The sequence below is a fragment of the Eulemur rufifrons genome, chromosome 3 (assembly GCF_041146395.1).
Source record: "Eulemur rufifrons isolate Redbay chromosome 3, OSU_ERuf_1, whole genome shotgun sequence".
In the NCBI taxonomy this organism is placed as follows: Eukaryota; Metazoa; Chordata; class Mammalia; order Primates; family Lemuridae; genus Eulemur; species Eulemur rufifrons.
Genome location: NC_090985.1, coordinates 39904852 through 39922336, shown reverse-complemented (window position 1 = coordinate 39922336; position 17485 = coordinate 39904852). Strand labels below are relative to the sequence as shown.

At 44.8% G+C, this 17485-nt stretch overlaps 1 protein-coding gene across 12 annotated transcripts in view; it reads right to left on the bottom strand.

The window, feature by feature from the left end:
* MTSS1 (MTSS I-BAR domain containing 1) overlaps positions 1 to 17485 on the bottom strand; it is a 155237-nt gene that overhangs the window by 19943 nt on the left and 117809 nt on the right. For 8 of the 12 annotated variants that reach the window (XM_069465413.1, XM_069465410.1, XM_069465417.1 and 5 more), the window contains exons 4-6: positions 15995 to 16079; positions 14740 to 14831; positions 11414 to 11488 (exon numbers count right to left, since the gene is read on the bottom strand). In XM_069465413.1, the coding sequence (XP_069321514.1) occupies positions 11414 to 11488; positions 14740 to 14831; positions 15995 to 16079 (252 nt within the window). Of the gene's footprint in view, positions 1 to 7153; positions 7166 to 11413; positions 11489 to 14739; positions 14832 to 15994; positions 16080 to 17485 lie in introns of all 12 variants that reach the window. The other 4 variants (XM_069465412.1, XM_069465411.1, XM_069465416.1 and 1 more) reach the window with 1 other exon arrangement.

Below are 17485 nucleotides of genomic sequence, written 5' to 3'. Positions count from 1 at the left end.
TATACTTATCCTTCACAGCTCTCCACTCAGTTTGAATTTTGTCTTTATTTCTCCAGTTACTTGATTGACATCAGTCTCTTTTACTGATCGCGCAGCCCCACGAGGGCAGAACCCACGAGTGCTTTTGCTCAGTTCCGTGTCTTCTCACTCAGCACACGTGCCTGGACGACAGCAGGTGTGCAAATATTTGCAAACGAAGGAGGCACTGATATAACAACTTGACCCGAGTCTGCTAACTGGCCTCAACCAGCATGCCCTTAATTGGCCTAACACTTCAGAACTAGCAAATTCCAGGACCATCAGGCAGCCAAAAGGAGAAGGGAGGTGGGTGCCATAGATAGGCTTCCCAGACAGAATTCTTAAGCAAAGAATTGCTTTTGGCTTTTTCTGTAAAGTCTAAGGCATCCTCAGTCTTGAGAATTTTTTTTGCCACTGCCAATTTCCACATTTTGGCGTATTCATGCTGGGGAATTCTGATGAACAACAGCCAAGAACCTGTTCCCCTCCTCCCCCAGGGGAAATCGTGATTATTCTCTTTGCAGAAAACATTCCTGGGGCAAAGCACGATAAATGGGCACCATGCCATGGGCCAAAGCAGCACCCTTAAAGGATGAAGGAATTTTTTTTAATTAAGTACGGACAGTTTACAAAGCTTTCTGGAATGAAATGAAGATCCCATGTCAACTCCCCAATGTTTATACTTTATTTTCCTTAATCTTTGCATAAACATTCAAGGCAGGAATTAATACCCCTTTTGATGGATGGGGAAACTGAGACTGCAGGAGGCAAAGTGGCTTACACAGGGCCACAGTTACTCCCAGCTAGTCACAGGCTCAGCGAGAATCCAGCCCCAGGTCTCTCTCATTCAGAAGCCCACGTTCTTTATGCTTCCTGTGCACAGCAAACACAAACGCTGGGAACAAGCAGCCAGGAGCTGAGCAGCAGATCAAAAAGCCAGTCAAGTGTGATTAGCATTATCTGTACCAGCCCAGCCTCCTCAAACACACTCTGCACCCTACGCGGTGGCCAAGCTAGGAGCCATTCTCAGGCAAGGGGCTTTCCAGTGGGGTAAGCACAAACCCAGGACGCACTGGGCCAAGACTGCCATCAGGAGTCCAAGACATCCAAAGCCATTTCTTTTTTCTGAGACTGACATATGGGGAAGTTATCACAATCCTGCAAAATGACTTTTATCTGCCCCTGACACACATACAAATGCTGTATTTCCCTCTAAGATGGCGGCTTTTCCCCACTTTTACACCTCACAAGTGAGGATGTGTCTCACAATCAAGTGTGTTGTATAGTTGGATAGGCAGTTATTTTTTTCTTTTTTAGCAGTCTAGAAGATAATGGTGCATCTAATGATTGATGGTACCCTAAAGTCAAATGAAATATGGGCTACAAATATTGAAATACAGAATATAAATACTAAAATGGACATGCAAGGTGATGCTGGAGATTAGAATTTGGAATGACAAATTCCCTTTTCCCACCAAATTCCCTTTTCCTGCCCTCATTATCCCTTCATTGGTCATGTTCTACTCTTAATACCCTATAGCAGTTTTTGATTGATTTCCCCAAAGGAAAAACAACCAGAAATCAAAAGAAAGATGGATGTGATCAGATAAGACTGAAGGCCTTTTTAGCCTTTCCAACAAACTCAATTTCTTGTTATTTTTCAACCACCTGTGCCCCGGTTTCCCTTTACCTGTGAGATGTAAATACCTGGCTCTCATGGCTGATGTGAGAGCAAATGAACGGATCCACGTGCAGTGTTCAGAACAATGCCCGGCCCGTGCTGAGCACTCGGTAAGCGTCAGCCGCTATCGGCTGCTGCAGCAGCTTCTCTGAAATTGTCCTTCTGACCCTGAGCACGTTAGCAGGGGATAAGTAGGCAGGGTAGGGTGGGTTTTTTAAGAAGCTTTCAGTTCAAGGTCCTCTTTGATGTAAGGAAATGCAAAAGATCCCATAAATCCTTCATTAAAGGTGGGAGTTTCATCACCAAGAGTCTTCACTGGTCCCTGGGCAATCAGCTATTCATCAGAGCAGAGGACAAGAAGAGACAGAAAACATCCCACGCTGACCTGCGGCTCACCACCTGCAGCGTCTCAGATAGAGAATTCTCACGATTCAAAATGCTTCTTCCTTTGTGGTTCAAGAAATTCTCTACCATCCACCACCTGATTCCCTGATCCAGAAACTTGCCATCACCTCAACTTCTCCTTCTTTTACTTATATCTCTCCTAAATAGCTCTTGAATCCCTCTCTCTCTCTCTCTCTCTCTCTGCATCCTGTGGCCACTTCCCTGAACCCTGGCCATCATCATCTCTCACCTGGACCACAGCAGCCACAGTCTAATCCAAATTCACACTGTCACAGTGGAATTATCTAGAAGCCAAGAAGTCTTTAGGGGCTTCAGCAGAGTCCTAAAAGTTGAGTCTCTAACGTGGTAAACAAGGGTACAATCTGCACTCTTCATCTAAGCCAGTCATCGTGAGGGTAAAGTGCTTTCCTGTGTTCCGTGAGTCCTCCAGTCAACTGACGAACTTGGGGGACAGAGGTCATAGGAAACCCCAAATTTGTGGTCGGCTGAGCAGAAATGTGGGGAGCCTGAAGCCCCACTTGTGGCTGGTGACTAAGTGGGGGCAGTCTCGTGGGACTGAGCCCTTACCTCGTCTGGTCTGCGCTAACTCCAGATAGTGTCGGAATTGAACTGAATTTTAGGACACCTAGCTGAGGTCACAGAATTGATGTCAGAACGTAAATCCTGGAGGCAAGCTAAGGGTGGAGGCGACTTTCACCTCCTTAGCAGCTAACAGAGTCCAGCACAGAGGAGGCATTTCATACCTATGTCCTGACTGAATGAATGAATGAACTAATGAGAGAAGACTTGCTTGCTTGGCGGACCCATCTGCAGTAGTCAAGGAGAATGCCTATGAACGCAAGAATGGCACCAGATGTGAATCAGTTAGTCCTGTGTAAACCGTGAATGGCTTATGGGTGGCAACTCAAGATAGGCAGCAACCACTTCTCACCCTGCTGTTCAGTCACGCTCTGCACCGTCCATTTAGTGTTCTCCAGGGAGATGAAAACCATACGATGCAAGGAATCAATATTTCAAAAGCAAGGTGTCCTTTGAATTCTCTGCTATTTCATATTTGGTCAAAATTAACACTGAGAAGCACTCTGCCCCTGCTGTGCCCCGACAGTATAAATATCTCAGGCCTGGTCTCTGAACGCAGCCACAGGAAAGCCAGGTGCACTGTACCTTGACAATGGTCTCATCCCGCACACGGACACCCGGGGCGTTCTGAGACCAGCGTCACAGGCAAGGCACTCGATCAGCTGTGTCTCGTGGGGCTTTACCGAACACTCGCTGCGCAAAGGAAGAGAGTTCACAGCTCCGGGCCAACGGTGGATCCATTTGACTTGTTTTTACCCAGAATCTGCCGTTGTGAAATACATCTGACGAAGACCCCAGTCTCTGAGGACTATGTGCATTCATCTGAAATGCAACATCCCTCTGCAGGAGCTTTTTATTTCAAAGGTCTTTATGCATTCAGGTCAGGGACAGCTTCCTGATTGTCACACTAGGTCTAAAAGATAAAATTCTGCCACCCCAGCTTCCACGCAGATGGAAGAAGTCTGGCTGTGCCCTTGTTTTGCATTTCCCCATCAGCCTCGAAGTGCTGGGCATAGCCTCGGAGAACCGGCTGGAACCATCCCACAGCCTGCCCCTGGTTCCTCCCCCTGACTCCGCTGACTTCCCTCTGGGAACCAGGGCTCCCATACCATCCCTTTTCAAAAAATCAAAGAAGGGCTGGTGGTTGGAGGGAACCAAGACACACTCAATTTTTACCACTGAGGCAGGGCAGACATCCACTGATTGCAGGTTCCAGGGCCCTTCTGAAGTGGTCTCTGCTGGCTTTTGTAAATGCAGAAGAAACAATGGCATGGATATGCACATATGCTGGGTATGGCCAGTAACCACTGCTCACGGTGGAAAGGATTCAACATTTCACAGGTTTTTTCCAAGAAAGGAAGGATGACATAGGGAGAAGTTCAGTCCACTCTGGGGTCTGATCAGAACTGAGGCCCAGTGAGAGAACCATGCTGGAGGCAGGTCAGCACGGGGGACGCTGCCCAGGAAACCAGGGGCTGAGTAGTGGGGTGTCACTGTGGTTTTCTATGAATACAGTCCATCCTTGGTGGGACCCAATGCCCTGCCTCAAGGTGTGCCCTGGGGTATCACACACAGGCTGCCCCTCAAGGCACCCCTCTGTGACATGTCTACCATCCACCATCGTTTCTGGCACTCCCAAATAGTGACAGCCACATCTCAGCACATGTTGTCCCTTCTGCCTTGAACACCCTCTGCCCATTCTCCACCAGCTCACCCCTTTTCATCGGTCCCATCCTCACTACTCCACCCCCAAACTTAGCTGGGTTCCTTCCTCTTTGCCCCAGTGTTACACCTTTTGCTTATATTAATATTCACCACAGCACTGAGCACACCAGATTAAACTAATCAGTTTGGGAGAGTCTAAGTTCCTTACAGGAACAGTTTAGCTCCTCCCAGGCTCAATACATTTTTACAGAGTTGTAAATTCCTTTCATTTTGGAGGTCCCTAGCCATTGCTTATGCAGGGACCTGGGGTTCAAGGTAAATAGTTCTAACCAGACCAAAGGAGAGTTCCATATGTGTATATATTTTTTTCCCTCTTGTTAAACCGGAACATTTTAACCATCATGAGATATTGTTAAAATATAGATTTCCAAGTACAGGTTGAGCATCCCGAATCCAAAAATCTGAAATTCAACATACTCCAAGATCTAAAACTTTCTGAGCACGAACATGACACTGCAAGTGAAAAGTTCCACATCTGACCTCATGTGATGGGTCGCAGTCAAAATGCAGTCTCGACTTTTGTTCCATGCACAAAATTATTAAAAATATGGTATAAAATTACCTCCAAGCTATGTGTAAATATGAAACATAAATGAATTCCATGCTTAGACTTGAATCCCATCCTCAAGATAGCTCATTATGCATATGCAAATATTCCAAAATCCAAAACACTTCTGGTCACAAGCATTTCAGATAAGGGATACTCAACCTGTACAAAGATGATTTAAAACTTGTTTTAAAAAATTATGACACTAAAGACTGCAACATCAACTATTTCCTGAGTCTCCAGCCTGCCAGTCTGCCCTACAAATTTTGAACTCGTCAGACCCCACGATTGCATGAGACAAGTTTCAAAAATAATTAAAGAATTATTTTTCTCCCTCTTTTTATTTCCTTATATATACACATATAATATACATATATTACTATACACACACACACACACACACACACACATATATATATAGTAAAGATTATGAGAGCTTCAAACCATATAGCTTTTCTTATGTCTTTATGCCCAAATTCACTGCGGCTTATCTCTATGAACCACCCCCTGCAGAAGAAAAAATGAAAAGGGGTTGCCGAAATTTCTCTTTGAAAGATCAGGAGAATCTGCATGGGTGCAGTGGCTCATGCCTATAATCCCAGCACTTTGGGAGGCCGAGGAAGGAGGATTGCTTGAGGCCAGGAGTTTGAGACTAGCCTGGACAACACAGTGAGATCCCATATCTGTAAAAAAATTTTTTTAACAAAGATGGGTGGACTCTTTAGAAGTCACAAAGGCAAAAGGCTATACGGTTTCTTCATTCATTGCAAACCTAATTCCCACCATTTCAAACAAATAAAATGCCCCATTTATTCCATGGACTGACTCGTGCCAGGCTCTCGGTAAAGGTTCCAATAAAACTCAAGAGTCAAGAGACTGTGTCCTCAAAAGGCCACATATATACAATTCCATTTATATAAAATATCCAGAACAGGTAAATCCAGAGACAGAAAGCAGATGAGTGGTTGTCAGGGGCAGGGGAGGAACAGCGAGTGACTGCTTAATGGGCATGAAGTGGCTTCTGCGGATGACAAAAATGTTCTGAAATCATAATAGTGGTGATGGTTGCACAACACTGTGAATGTACTAAAAGCCACTGAAATGTACACTTTAATACAGTTAAAATGATACATTTTGTGATGTGAATTCTTTTGCAATAAGCCAAAAAGTGGCTATGTCTTACCTTCCTTCCAAAGGTTTACTAGAAACTCTTCAAGCTGTTTCATAATCACAATATTGAGAACTGGAAAGGATCATCATATTTAAAGTTGAGGAATGACTAGCCCAATGTCACCATGAGGGGAAGGAGAGGCAGAACTGTGTTCCCCCCATCGGAACATCCAAGCCCCACCCATCAAAGGAGACCTAGGTGCATCGGGCCTGTTGTGGATGACAGAATCCAATTCAAAAACCTCTTTAGAGCTGTTCGGTAGTAGAAAGCTCTAAGAACACGTGGGCACACTCAGGCAAGATAAACCACACGGACACCTCACAGACAGACCCCCCGCGACAGAGGGACAGCAACAAGACTCCAAAAGCGACTTGAAGTTTTAGTAGCATGATTACCCACAGAGTGAGGCTCAACACTCAATCAAGAAGAATCATTTTGAGCATTGAATTTGAAGATCTGATATCTTTGAAATGAAACATTTCACAAACTCTACTGAAATAAGAAATACTTTTGATTTTTTTAAAAAATGAATTATTGGTTTTGAAAAGAACTATATGGTCCAGGGGAACAAAATTAAAGATGTTTTGCAAGCTTAATACAACTCAATCCAATTTGAAAATTATTTTAAGGTGCGTAGCTCCATATGTTTTGTTTGTGGCGTAAATACACACATACATATATATTCAGACATATATGTATGTATAAATGTTTATTTCCTATGGAAAGGATGGTTTAAATCACTCTGTATTTCTTTTTTCCAGGAGTCTACCATTGAATTATGATGATGCAAAGGCTCTCAGAATGTCGTGCTAACACTTTAAATGGCCAAACATCCAAGAAAGAAAATGATTAAAGCACACGCACACACAAATTTTCTTAAAGTTATGGAAAATTAAGTAGGCACAATTGGTAGTTCTGAGCTGGCAGGAAAACTTGGGCAACTAGCAGAGGTCTGGACAACCACGGAAAGCCCACAGCAAGGACCACACCGTGACCAGCCACCAGAGATTCGGGATGGTAGACTTACCGAGAGCGTCCACTGGCGGGGGTGGCGCACGGTGAGAAAGTGCAGGATACACAATTGACACAAAAAGGAAAATAATAAAGTCAAACCGGTATTCGAGCAGCAGCAATCTTACCTTTGTTTCCAGCGTTAAACAGTCCGTGGTTCGCCACCAAATTTTATATTAAGGTTGATTAAACCCACCAAGAGCTGGACGTCCAAGTTCCCCTTTCCTGCCTTGCTAACATTCTTTCCTTCTCATCTAAACAGAAATCTTTCTAGTTAGTAGTTACCTTCCCTACAGAGTAGAGCAAGGATTTTTTTTTTTAAAGAGATGAAGACTATCTACCCAGAAGAAGTTCATTCAGATGCTTTAACGAGAAAATCTTTCAAGTGTAATTTATCATAACTTGAAAAATATCTAGGAAATCCTAGGAAACAAAGTTTAGATGGGGTGAGAATGAAAAAAAGCTAAAGAACTTAAAATTTCAGTATAACAGCAAATACTATGCTAGTATAGAACTCTGTGAGTCTGTATATGACGTTTATAGCATCGGTTTTACAGCCTCTAGTGGAAAATGACAGATTGGCTATTTAAACGTCCGCTCAATGGTTAACATATGATAATGTCATATTTCTCACTCTCAGTCCCTGCTGGGTGCAGTGGCATGAACCTATAATCCAGCTACTTAGGAGGCTAAGGCAAGAGGATTGCCTGGGCCCAGGAGCTCAAGACCAGCCTGGGCAACACAGAGAGATACTTGTCTTTAAAAAAGAAACCAAAGAAGTCTTAGATTAATGACATAATGGCAGTAAGTGGAACCATGGCCATGATAAGCACCTAATAAATGCTAGCCACTATTATTTGAAAAAAATCTCTGATAAACCTTTAGTAGTTACAGATAGAAACAGAAGGCTTTGCCATATTTTCCACTTACATTAATAATATGGGAGTTAGTTAAATGAGAAGGCTGCTGACTTCGTACAGGAAGTTGGCAAAGGTAGGTAATTAATGTAAAATGCCTCTCATTTCTGATCCTCTCTTCCTTCCTTAGTTGGCACATGGTCAGCTCCAGGACCCCAATATCAATGAGCTGTCATTATGCAGCAGGAAGCAGTCAGACACCCCATCCGGAGCCTGGGGCTACTGGGTCAGCTCCACACCATTTCCCCAGCATCCTGCTGCCTCTGTCCCTCCCCCTGGCGGCAAGACTGCCTCTGAGCCCTGCCCTTGACTCTGTGCCTTTGACCGTGTGCCCTAGCCAGAACTTCTGGGGGGTGGGGGGGCGGACTGTCTCTCCAGCCCCAACTCCCTGCCTTGAGTTTACCCCTCAAAGGCATCCGACAAGCCTGTCCTCAAGAAAAAAAGGCACATTCACCCATAGCTGCTGCATATCCCAAGTTGCTTTATAATGATTTTGAGATAAAACCTAAGAAGCAAACCATTAAAAGTTTTGTTGATGAAAATATTTAAATACCTTTAGATTACAAATGGCCTTTCCTTATAGTAAAAACAGAATCAAATAAAGAATGTGATCAAAGGTGATATTTGCAGAGTAAGAAGTCAGGTAAATGAGTTGCTCACAAAAATCACACCCGGTATATGCCGGCCCACGTCCAGGACAGTGCTAAAACCATGTCCATATGCACACAGGCATTTGGAATTTTGAAAAGGAGAGTCGGAAGAATTTTTAGATCAAGATCACAGTTTCTGTAACAGGCATGGCAGAAAGCTGCTTGATAATCTAAAAATGTATTAAAAAGGAAGTGATTGTCTGGCTGCATAAATCAGATTCAGTTTTATCAGGACACGAAAAAAATGTATCAAAAAGCCTTCATCTACCCTAATACACGGCGTAAATCTCAGACGAAACATACTAACACTCTTATAAGCCAAGAGTCCAGGACCTTGCCACTTGAAGGAGATGAAACAGATGCCTCAAGAGGTTTTTTAGCTGAAAGGGGAACTTCAACTAACCAGACCCCCAAACAAATGAAAGCCTCAAATAACCAGATTTCTTCCAGCCCCTTAAATCGTGGTGGTTTCGGTCCATTCTCAGGCCATACACCTTCTAGGACAGAACTCTATAATGAGAGTCCACTGAGAATGATGACTCTGGTACCTTCTAGAAGGCTACAGTCATCCCAGAAATAAGCACCTGGCCAAAAAACGCACTTATATTTTAGAAAAATTTTTTTTGTAAAGGACAGAAATAAAAATTGTTTTCTGGTTGTATCTTGAAATAACTAGAAAATCTCCAGAACATTCCAAGCTACTGATCGGACTGATATTGGAGGCATAAGTACACCGTCTGGGAAGGACACAGTGCCTGAGACTGCAGGTGCGAGGCTGGGGCTGGGAGGACAGACGCTTCAGAAACCCCTGATGGCGGCCTCCGATCTCCCTGCCCTCAGGCCCAGGTCCCCCAAGAAACCTCACAACTAAATGCCAATTATTCCCAAGTCCCAGGGCCAGAAGCATCTCTTCATGCTACACGCAGTCCAGCATCCTGTGGGTTCCGAATCTTCCCACCCGGCCTCGCTGGGGAGCTCGTTACCCCGTCGGCAGCCCGAGCCGGTGCTGGGCAGAGCTAGTTGCCAGAAGCTTCCTTTTATGTTGCACTGCAATCAGCCTATCAGGCTTCACCCAGAGGTCCCAATTCTACTAATTGGACAACGCCAGTGACTTTGAGTGACAGACGAGGGCTGTTTTAGCCTCCGTGCAGAATTTAGATAAAAGGATCATCACTGTAGCCAAGAACTCAAGGCCTCTGAAAAGAGAACTCCGGGGGAGCCGAGGGAAAAGAGCTACTTTTTCTCACCTCATTCTTTTCACCAAACTCCCAAACCTTTTCCAAGCATCTTCCCTGGACCATCTCTCCAAGCCCATTAATCCCTCCTATCTCAAAGCTGCCAAATTGTCAATTAGGTGGAGTTTAGCACCAAATTCTGACCAGTCTGCTCCTCATGGGGCCTCAGATTGGATAGAATATGGTAGCAATTTCATTTATAAACATTTACTTCTAGACTCACTAAAATGTTACTGGCCACAAACCCTATTACTTGTCAAACACTAGCTCCCAGGTGCCCTCGTTAGATAGAATATAAATTGGAGAAGCACCAGACTCAAAAAACACATCCAAAAGAAGCTGTTGGGGCCAACACGGACAGAAAATCTGATTGCGGGTGAAATTCTGCTGCCTGTAGCTGGAGATGGGCTTATGGGTTTTGTGAGATTGCGGGGGGCATTTTTCAGAAATGTCAAAGCTTAAAAATGTTGTCCTATCATCACCCCACCCCCCACACTGCCCTCCACCATTCTGTCCCTCCAAATGTGTTTCCTTTTAATTCCAAATGAGAACTGCCCGTTCAGGAAAGAAAAAAGTTGGCTTGGGGGCTCTCTGCCTGAAAAGGTGGCTGTCCCAAATTAATACTAAACACGACCCCCACGGCAGCCTGATGGGAAAAGCCCATTTTACCGGTTGGGATGCAGCGGATTAAAACACTTGGGAACAAGAAGAATAGTCTGGAAGGAATGTCGCCTCCTCCAGCTCAAGGGAAAGTCCCTACATTTTAGGTATTAGTGAAATGCTATGAATACTTGCAAAGTGGATGTGGCAAGATTATTCTCTTCAAACTCCCAGTCCCTTCTGGAGGAACAAAGGTGGGACAAGGATCTAGCAGTTCAGTGGTTTGTGACTGATGACAAACGGGGAGGAGGGGCGTCTTGCACCAGCCTGGTTTTCCTAGCAGTGAACAATCGAGCTCTCCCTTCATGAACACCATGAAACGCGCCCCCCACCTCATATAGCAATGACTCTGGTTCCCCCTGAAGCCATTTCTAACATCCTCACAAGACTTAATAAAGGGTTTCAGAGATTATAGGCTATGAAAGTTGGAGGAGGAAACAACATAATTTCTATAATAATTACTACAGAACATTTGCATAAAGGCTTTTCTGCATTATCCCAAGGCTTCCAAGAAATTTATAGGTTTCATTACAAAGCACAATAGGCAAGGAAAAACTGTCAAACTTGGAAGACAAAGGTGGGGGAAGGAACAAGTCAAGTTCTACTTTGCAAGGGCTTCGACTTAATGCATATTCTGCACTTTGAAAATTTTAACTCAGATAGGTTCTGTTAGCTCCTATCTGTTCTCTAGGTCCTTCAGACATTAGGAAGTCTACAAATTCAAAACCTTCTACTTCAAAGACAAATCAAGCATGCATTCATTTTTTTCTCAAAGTATTAAGAACAACATCAGTAGCAAAATTTTAGGAGTTACCTTTTTTTGCTTTCTTCTGCAGTTTCAGCGTATCTGAGGACTTCTTTTTTATCTCTTGGCGGGCTTTTTTATATTCTAAGAGAAAGCAGAATATTATATAATATTACCATTTTGCTCAACAGAAAATATTTTAGAAACAGCCATTACCTTCATCACAGAAAGCATAAACTGTGACAAGCAGTAAATGGGTTTATTGGAATATGAAATGATAAAAATCTCACAATGACATTTTACAACCAAGAGGCTACTAACACGAAAAACAACAAAACACACTCTTGGTCTTTCTCTATCATATTCACTCAAGCCAGCTTTGAGAAGAGACTTCATGTGGGATTATTTTAATGAAAACAAATAAAAATTCCATGATTCCTCAGCTCAAATATCAGGAAAGATTTTCAATATTATCTACTATCCTAAGGCCCAAATCCATAGGACTTGGCTCAAAAAAGAACCCCATGTGGGGATGATGCTGGCCAGATGTTACAATTCAGAAAAGAGCGTCTCAGACCACAGCAGGAGAAACTAGATCACACGAGGGGAAACTGGGCAAGCCCCAGCCCTTACTCTCGCCATCAATCCTGCAGCCAGACACTGTGGACACCAAGGGGGACAGCCCACGAGTACCCTGTCCCCTGCCAGCCGCTCCCTCTTCCCCCACAGCCTGTGCCCAAACTTCCCCATTCCTGTTGTTGGCATCATGGATCCAGACACAGACACCTGAGATGACAGTTGCCTCCGACACTTCTCTCCTTTGCTGCCCTCACAGTCAATTAATTGCCAACTGCTGTACATTTTACCTTGACCTTGCACCAGCGCTGGTGCTTCCCTTCCGCTGGCCCCAAGCCTGTCAGAGCACTCACTGATATGCTCCGCAATTGCCTTTCAGCCAATCCCTCCTCTCTCTGCAGTTTCTCCCCTTCAGCTCTACCCGCAGGCTTTCTCTCCCTTCCATCTACTGCAAGTCGTGGGAAACGTGGAGTGATGTTTCCTGTCCTTGCCATGCCACCAGCACCCCTACTCTTTGGCTCCATGAAGATGAGGTCATGTCTGTCCGGACCACTCTGTCCCCGGAGTCCAGCACAAAGCCTGGCACGTAAGGCACAGAGACACGTTTGTGGATAGCATAAACAAACCGTGGCCAGAATAGTTTTCCTAAAGCACAATTCTGTTCATGTCACTTCCCCGTTCAAAAACACATGCCATATCCCGGCCACCACTCCCACTGCCAATTGCCAGACTCCCTCACGTTGGCACACAAGGCCTTTGCAGGAAGGACTGAAGTCCACCGAGGGCAGCTTCTTGCTCTTTTCCGGCCACTCTCCCATCTTCCCTGCCTCTCTGCGTGGTTTTCCCTCTGGCTAGGACACCGCCCACTGCCCTAAGTTCAGTGTGATGAATCCATGTCCATCCATTAGGATCCTTACAAACAGCATCTCGTTTTCTAATTCCTCACCCAAACATGTGCTCCTCTACCTTTGGCTTCTGGGGGCACCCTCTCTCTCTCACCCCACATCCTGCATGCTGGCAGGGTGGGTCGAGAGGGGCTGCCACTCAGTTAAGGCTGACTTAAAAAGATGAAGGATGGGCTTTGTCACACAGGCTAGGGGCCAGGGGCCCTGTACCCCCATGACCTCTTGGCCCCTAACCAGTGAGAGGCTACTCAGCAGGTGTGCAGGGCCTGACAAGGGGTCTAAATTCAATTCAGACGTAGGCTCTGCCTTAGTCTCTGCATATGAGACCTAAGGCAAAAACTGAGAAGTGTCTCTCTGTGTGCACCTGGGATGGGAGGGAGGGGGGAACTTTCCGTCAAAATCAAGGGACCTTTGTTTTATTGGATGAGTAGAGATTGAGCAGGGCTGTCTGTGAGACCTGCTGCTGTCTCCCCTCGGGCTCAGTACCACTCTTATCAAAAGCTTTACTTGTCCAATTTTGACACCCTTGCTATAAAATCAGCTTTGCTGCACTATCAAATGGTAACATTTAATAAAAACATAACATGAACAAAGTTAATTGGGCCAAATGTAAACTATCAACTCTTTCCCCATTAAAAAAAAATTCAAATGCTTCTATTTTCTTTTATCAAATGAAAAGTACAACTGGATAATTCTAGTGAACACAAGAGAAGACAACGCATGACCCGATAAATACACGATGCCAGTCGATCCTTTGAATTTGCCTCTCTCCCTAATTTCAAGTTAAAGCAGGAGGAATAAAAGATCTTATATAACTTTTTAATAAAATTGCTAAATATTTGGCTATTACACCCCCACTGCTGAACCTGAACATAAGTTATCACCATTCCTGGTTCTTTTATTAAAGTGGTTGACTGAAGTTCTACATAAGACTGATTTCCAATAACACTGAAGACACAACCACAGGAGCCTATCATCTGTGGTTAACAAATGTTAAAGGACATGCACCAAAAAGCACGATCAACTTATTTATTTTTATGGCCCCAGGGAGTGTACAGGCATGGAACACAGTAAGTACTCGGTAGCTGGAGGTGCAGAAATGAGGGAAGGGATCAGAGATCTGAATGAATATACAACTCTCCAGTGGCCACTGACAGCTGCTGGGGACATGGAATAATTTTCACTATATAGCCCGGAGCAGGTGGAATAAACCATCTCCATGGTCAGCAAGAGGCCTGTTTCTGGGGCCCCAGCACGTGGTCCATTCACATTCCCAGGGCATCTGGTTGGGTCTTCACTGTGGCCTTTATTTTACTTTGCTTTGTAACAGTGTCAATTTATTCCCGTATTAGTAGATACCACGCCCCATCTTTCTGTAGCCCCCACAGCACCTAGTACGTAGAAAACATCAGAATGACCTGAACAGGGGAAGAGAGCTTCTTCCCAAATAGTCCCTTTACACCTAGTTCCTTCTCATACCAACCATCAAGGTCCCCGACAACTAACTAAACCAGTTCACAGAGACTTGTCTCACCTACTCAAGACAATACACAAAGAGAAGAGCCAGTCCTGGGCAGGAGACCCAGGGTAGGCTGGTATGTTTTCAAAATATGCTGAAATGCCTTATGTATGAATGTTTGGCATTTAAACCTGTCATTACAATTCCCTTTTAATTCAGCTGAACGCAATTAATGGCACTGGGTGATCGGCTGCTGCGTGACGGTTCATGCCAAAGAAACAGCCCTCAGTCCGGCAATGGCATCACTTTGTCATCTTTATCCTGACATGGAAGTGCCTACAGGACAAGTGGGGACCAGGTGGGCCCTCAGCTGTTCAGGTGACCCAGTAAACCCCGCAGAGGTGCCGCAGCACTTCCCAGAGTGTGACGATGCGTCGGACGTCTTGCCCCTGTACCTTTTGCGTGGTCTTTATCCAGCTGGTTGGCCACTTTCTTCCATTCTTCCATCTGTTCTTGAAGTGGGTTTATCAGACAATCGATCAAAGCACTTTTACCAAATGGGAAAGAAAAAGAGAAATTAAACAGATACATTCTGTTGTCGAGCTTTACATGTGGTTGTCAAAACAAACCTACATCACAATTACCCGAAGCAAGAAAAGGCAGCGTAACGAGCCGATGTTCACATCTAAAGCCCCTGGCTTCACCCTGTTCTCAGAACGTTCTCAGTGACCATGGAGAAGCTGTCAATGTGACTAGGCCGGTGCTTATGTTAACAAACCAAGTTGCAGAAGGGGCTCACGCCTCTGGCTGCACAATAGGAACCACCGAAAGGCAAAGCCACCTGGGCCTTACCCCAGGAGGAGTATAGAGACTTTGCGAGTGGGGCCCCGGCATTACTATTTTTCAAAAAGACCCACAAGGTTCTGATGTGCATGCCGAATTCTAAGTCATAAATGTACACTCATTGTGCACAGCCTGGAGAAAGAGAAGAAAGGAGAGACCCAGGAAATTCTCAAGCTGCACTGTCCGCTCTTAGATCATTGAGGGGTGAAGGGATCTCTGGGTTCACCCCTTCATGTTGTGCGGTCTCCCAAACGGAACTGCGTGAAACTGACGAATTCATGCTGATCTGCTTGGGAAAAAAGGTCCATTTTCACTTGAACATTGGAGACTCTAAATCCTGGAACCAGCCACTGCTGTTCCTCCCCGTTCTGGGTGCCCGGCAGGCTGACAGGACGCTGGCAGTGTGGAGGGCTCTATGAGCTGCCACAGCCCTCTCGGTGGGTCTGGAGGAAGCACACAGGGCCTGGGGAACAGGACAGCACGGCACATGTCACCCTCTCTTTCTAAGAGGCTCCTACGGGGTGGTGGGGGCCACAGTGGGATGCAGCAGCTCCTCACACTGATGGAAGGTGAGGAGAGACCCACGCAGGCGCACAGAGAAGATCCGAAGGAGAGCGCAGGCTCCATGAGGCCAGGGAGGTGGCCGTCTGGTTCTCCGCTGTATCCCGAGTGCCTAGACCAGTGCCTGGAATGCAGCGGGTGCCTAACACATACTCACGCGATAAATGAGCAGAGCCAGAAAAAAGACAGGGATTTAAATACTGTGGGGACACTAGTGCTGCTCAAGGTGAGTCATGCCGCCTGTCACTGCTTCCTTAACCTGAACTCAGCAGGGCGCTGGAGACTAGGGTGAAACATGCTCCTCACCTCGAAAACTGCCTCAGTTTGGCTTCTATGCTTCTATGCCTCATGCACATCCTGGTGAGAGCGGATCCGATCTCCCTGGTACCACCTGGAAAAGCAACAGAGGCAAATTTGAGGGACAGGAGACAAGTAGGAATCACTGAGATCTTCAGAGAATTTTAAAAACAAGTCAGATCTCACCACATTGTAAAACCTAAGCCACTGCCTTTTAAAGCTGCTCACCACACACACATAAACATATACATATGTGTGCAGTCACATATCTGTACATCACCAAACTCAGGTTACTCTTACTATATATGATACTCATTGATATTTTCTATTCTATCTAATTTTTTTTTTTTTTAGTAATGCTGGTTGTGGTCCAGAAATTGACTTTACAACCCATTAGTCATGACCTGTAGTTTGAAGAATACTTCTTATGAAAGATGACCAAAATAGTATCTGATGTGTAGGGAAAAGCTGCAGGTTTTTTCCCCCCACCACAAAATAATCCTCTTAATATTATTTAGAATAGCTAACGAGACCACTCTAGCTAATTATGTCAAGATGCATATTCTAGAATGCAAGTAATTCAGCGAATAGCAAGGCTAAAGCAAAATGAAATAATACTTTTTTTTTTAAGACAAGGTCTCACTTTGTTGCCCAGACATGAGGGCAATGGCATGATCATAGCTCACAGCAACCTCAAACTCCTGGGCTCAAGTAATCCTCCTGCCTCAGCCTCCTGAGTAGCTAGGATTACAGGTATGCAACACCACACCCAGCTATTTTTTTTTTTTTTTTTTTTTTCGGTAGAAACAGGGTCTTGCTATGTTGCTCAGGCAGATCTTGAACTCCTGACCTCAAGCAATCTTCTTGCCTCAGCCTCCCAAAGTGCTAGGATTACAGGCATGAACCACCATGCCTGACCAACAGAAGACTTTAAAAACAGGTTTGGGTAACACCAGTGAAAGAGGTCTGTAAGCTCAGCAAATGTCAAAGCAAGTTACAGCACAGTTTGATTTTCCCGGAATTCTCATCCTGCTTTTCCCTTCAGGCACACCCTTCTCTAAGATTATTTTTGAATTTCTTTTTTTCCTTCCCCTTTTTGGAAACAATGCTTGCATCAGCATTTACTGGAGCATGGTGGGGGGAGCCAATTGTAACCACAGATGGTAATTCCTCACTGAACGCTGGAAGGCGCAATTATAAATGTTATGAAAACACTGGTGCTTGTGAAATTGGGGGAAAGTGTCAAATAAAGCACTATTTTTAACAGACAAAGCCTTTAAGGGAAAGGCACAGGAATTTGTGGCAGGTTTAACCGAGTCAAGTTAACAGAAAAAAAATTCCCTCTTGTATCAGTACTTGTGACATTATGGGTTGTGTTTTCCTCTGCCCTCTGTTCTAGAAATGCCCATTCGTTTTATTTCTACCTGTTTTCCATTTTATTCTGCAAAACCCACGTTTCTACATCCAGATAATAATCAAGGCATGTTATACATATTAATA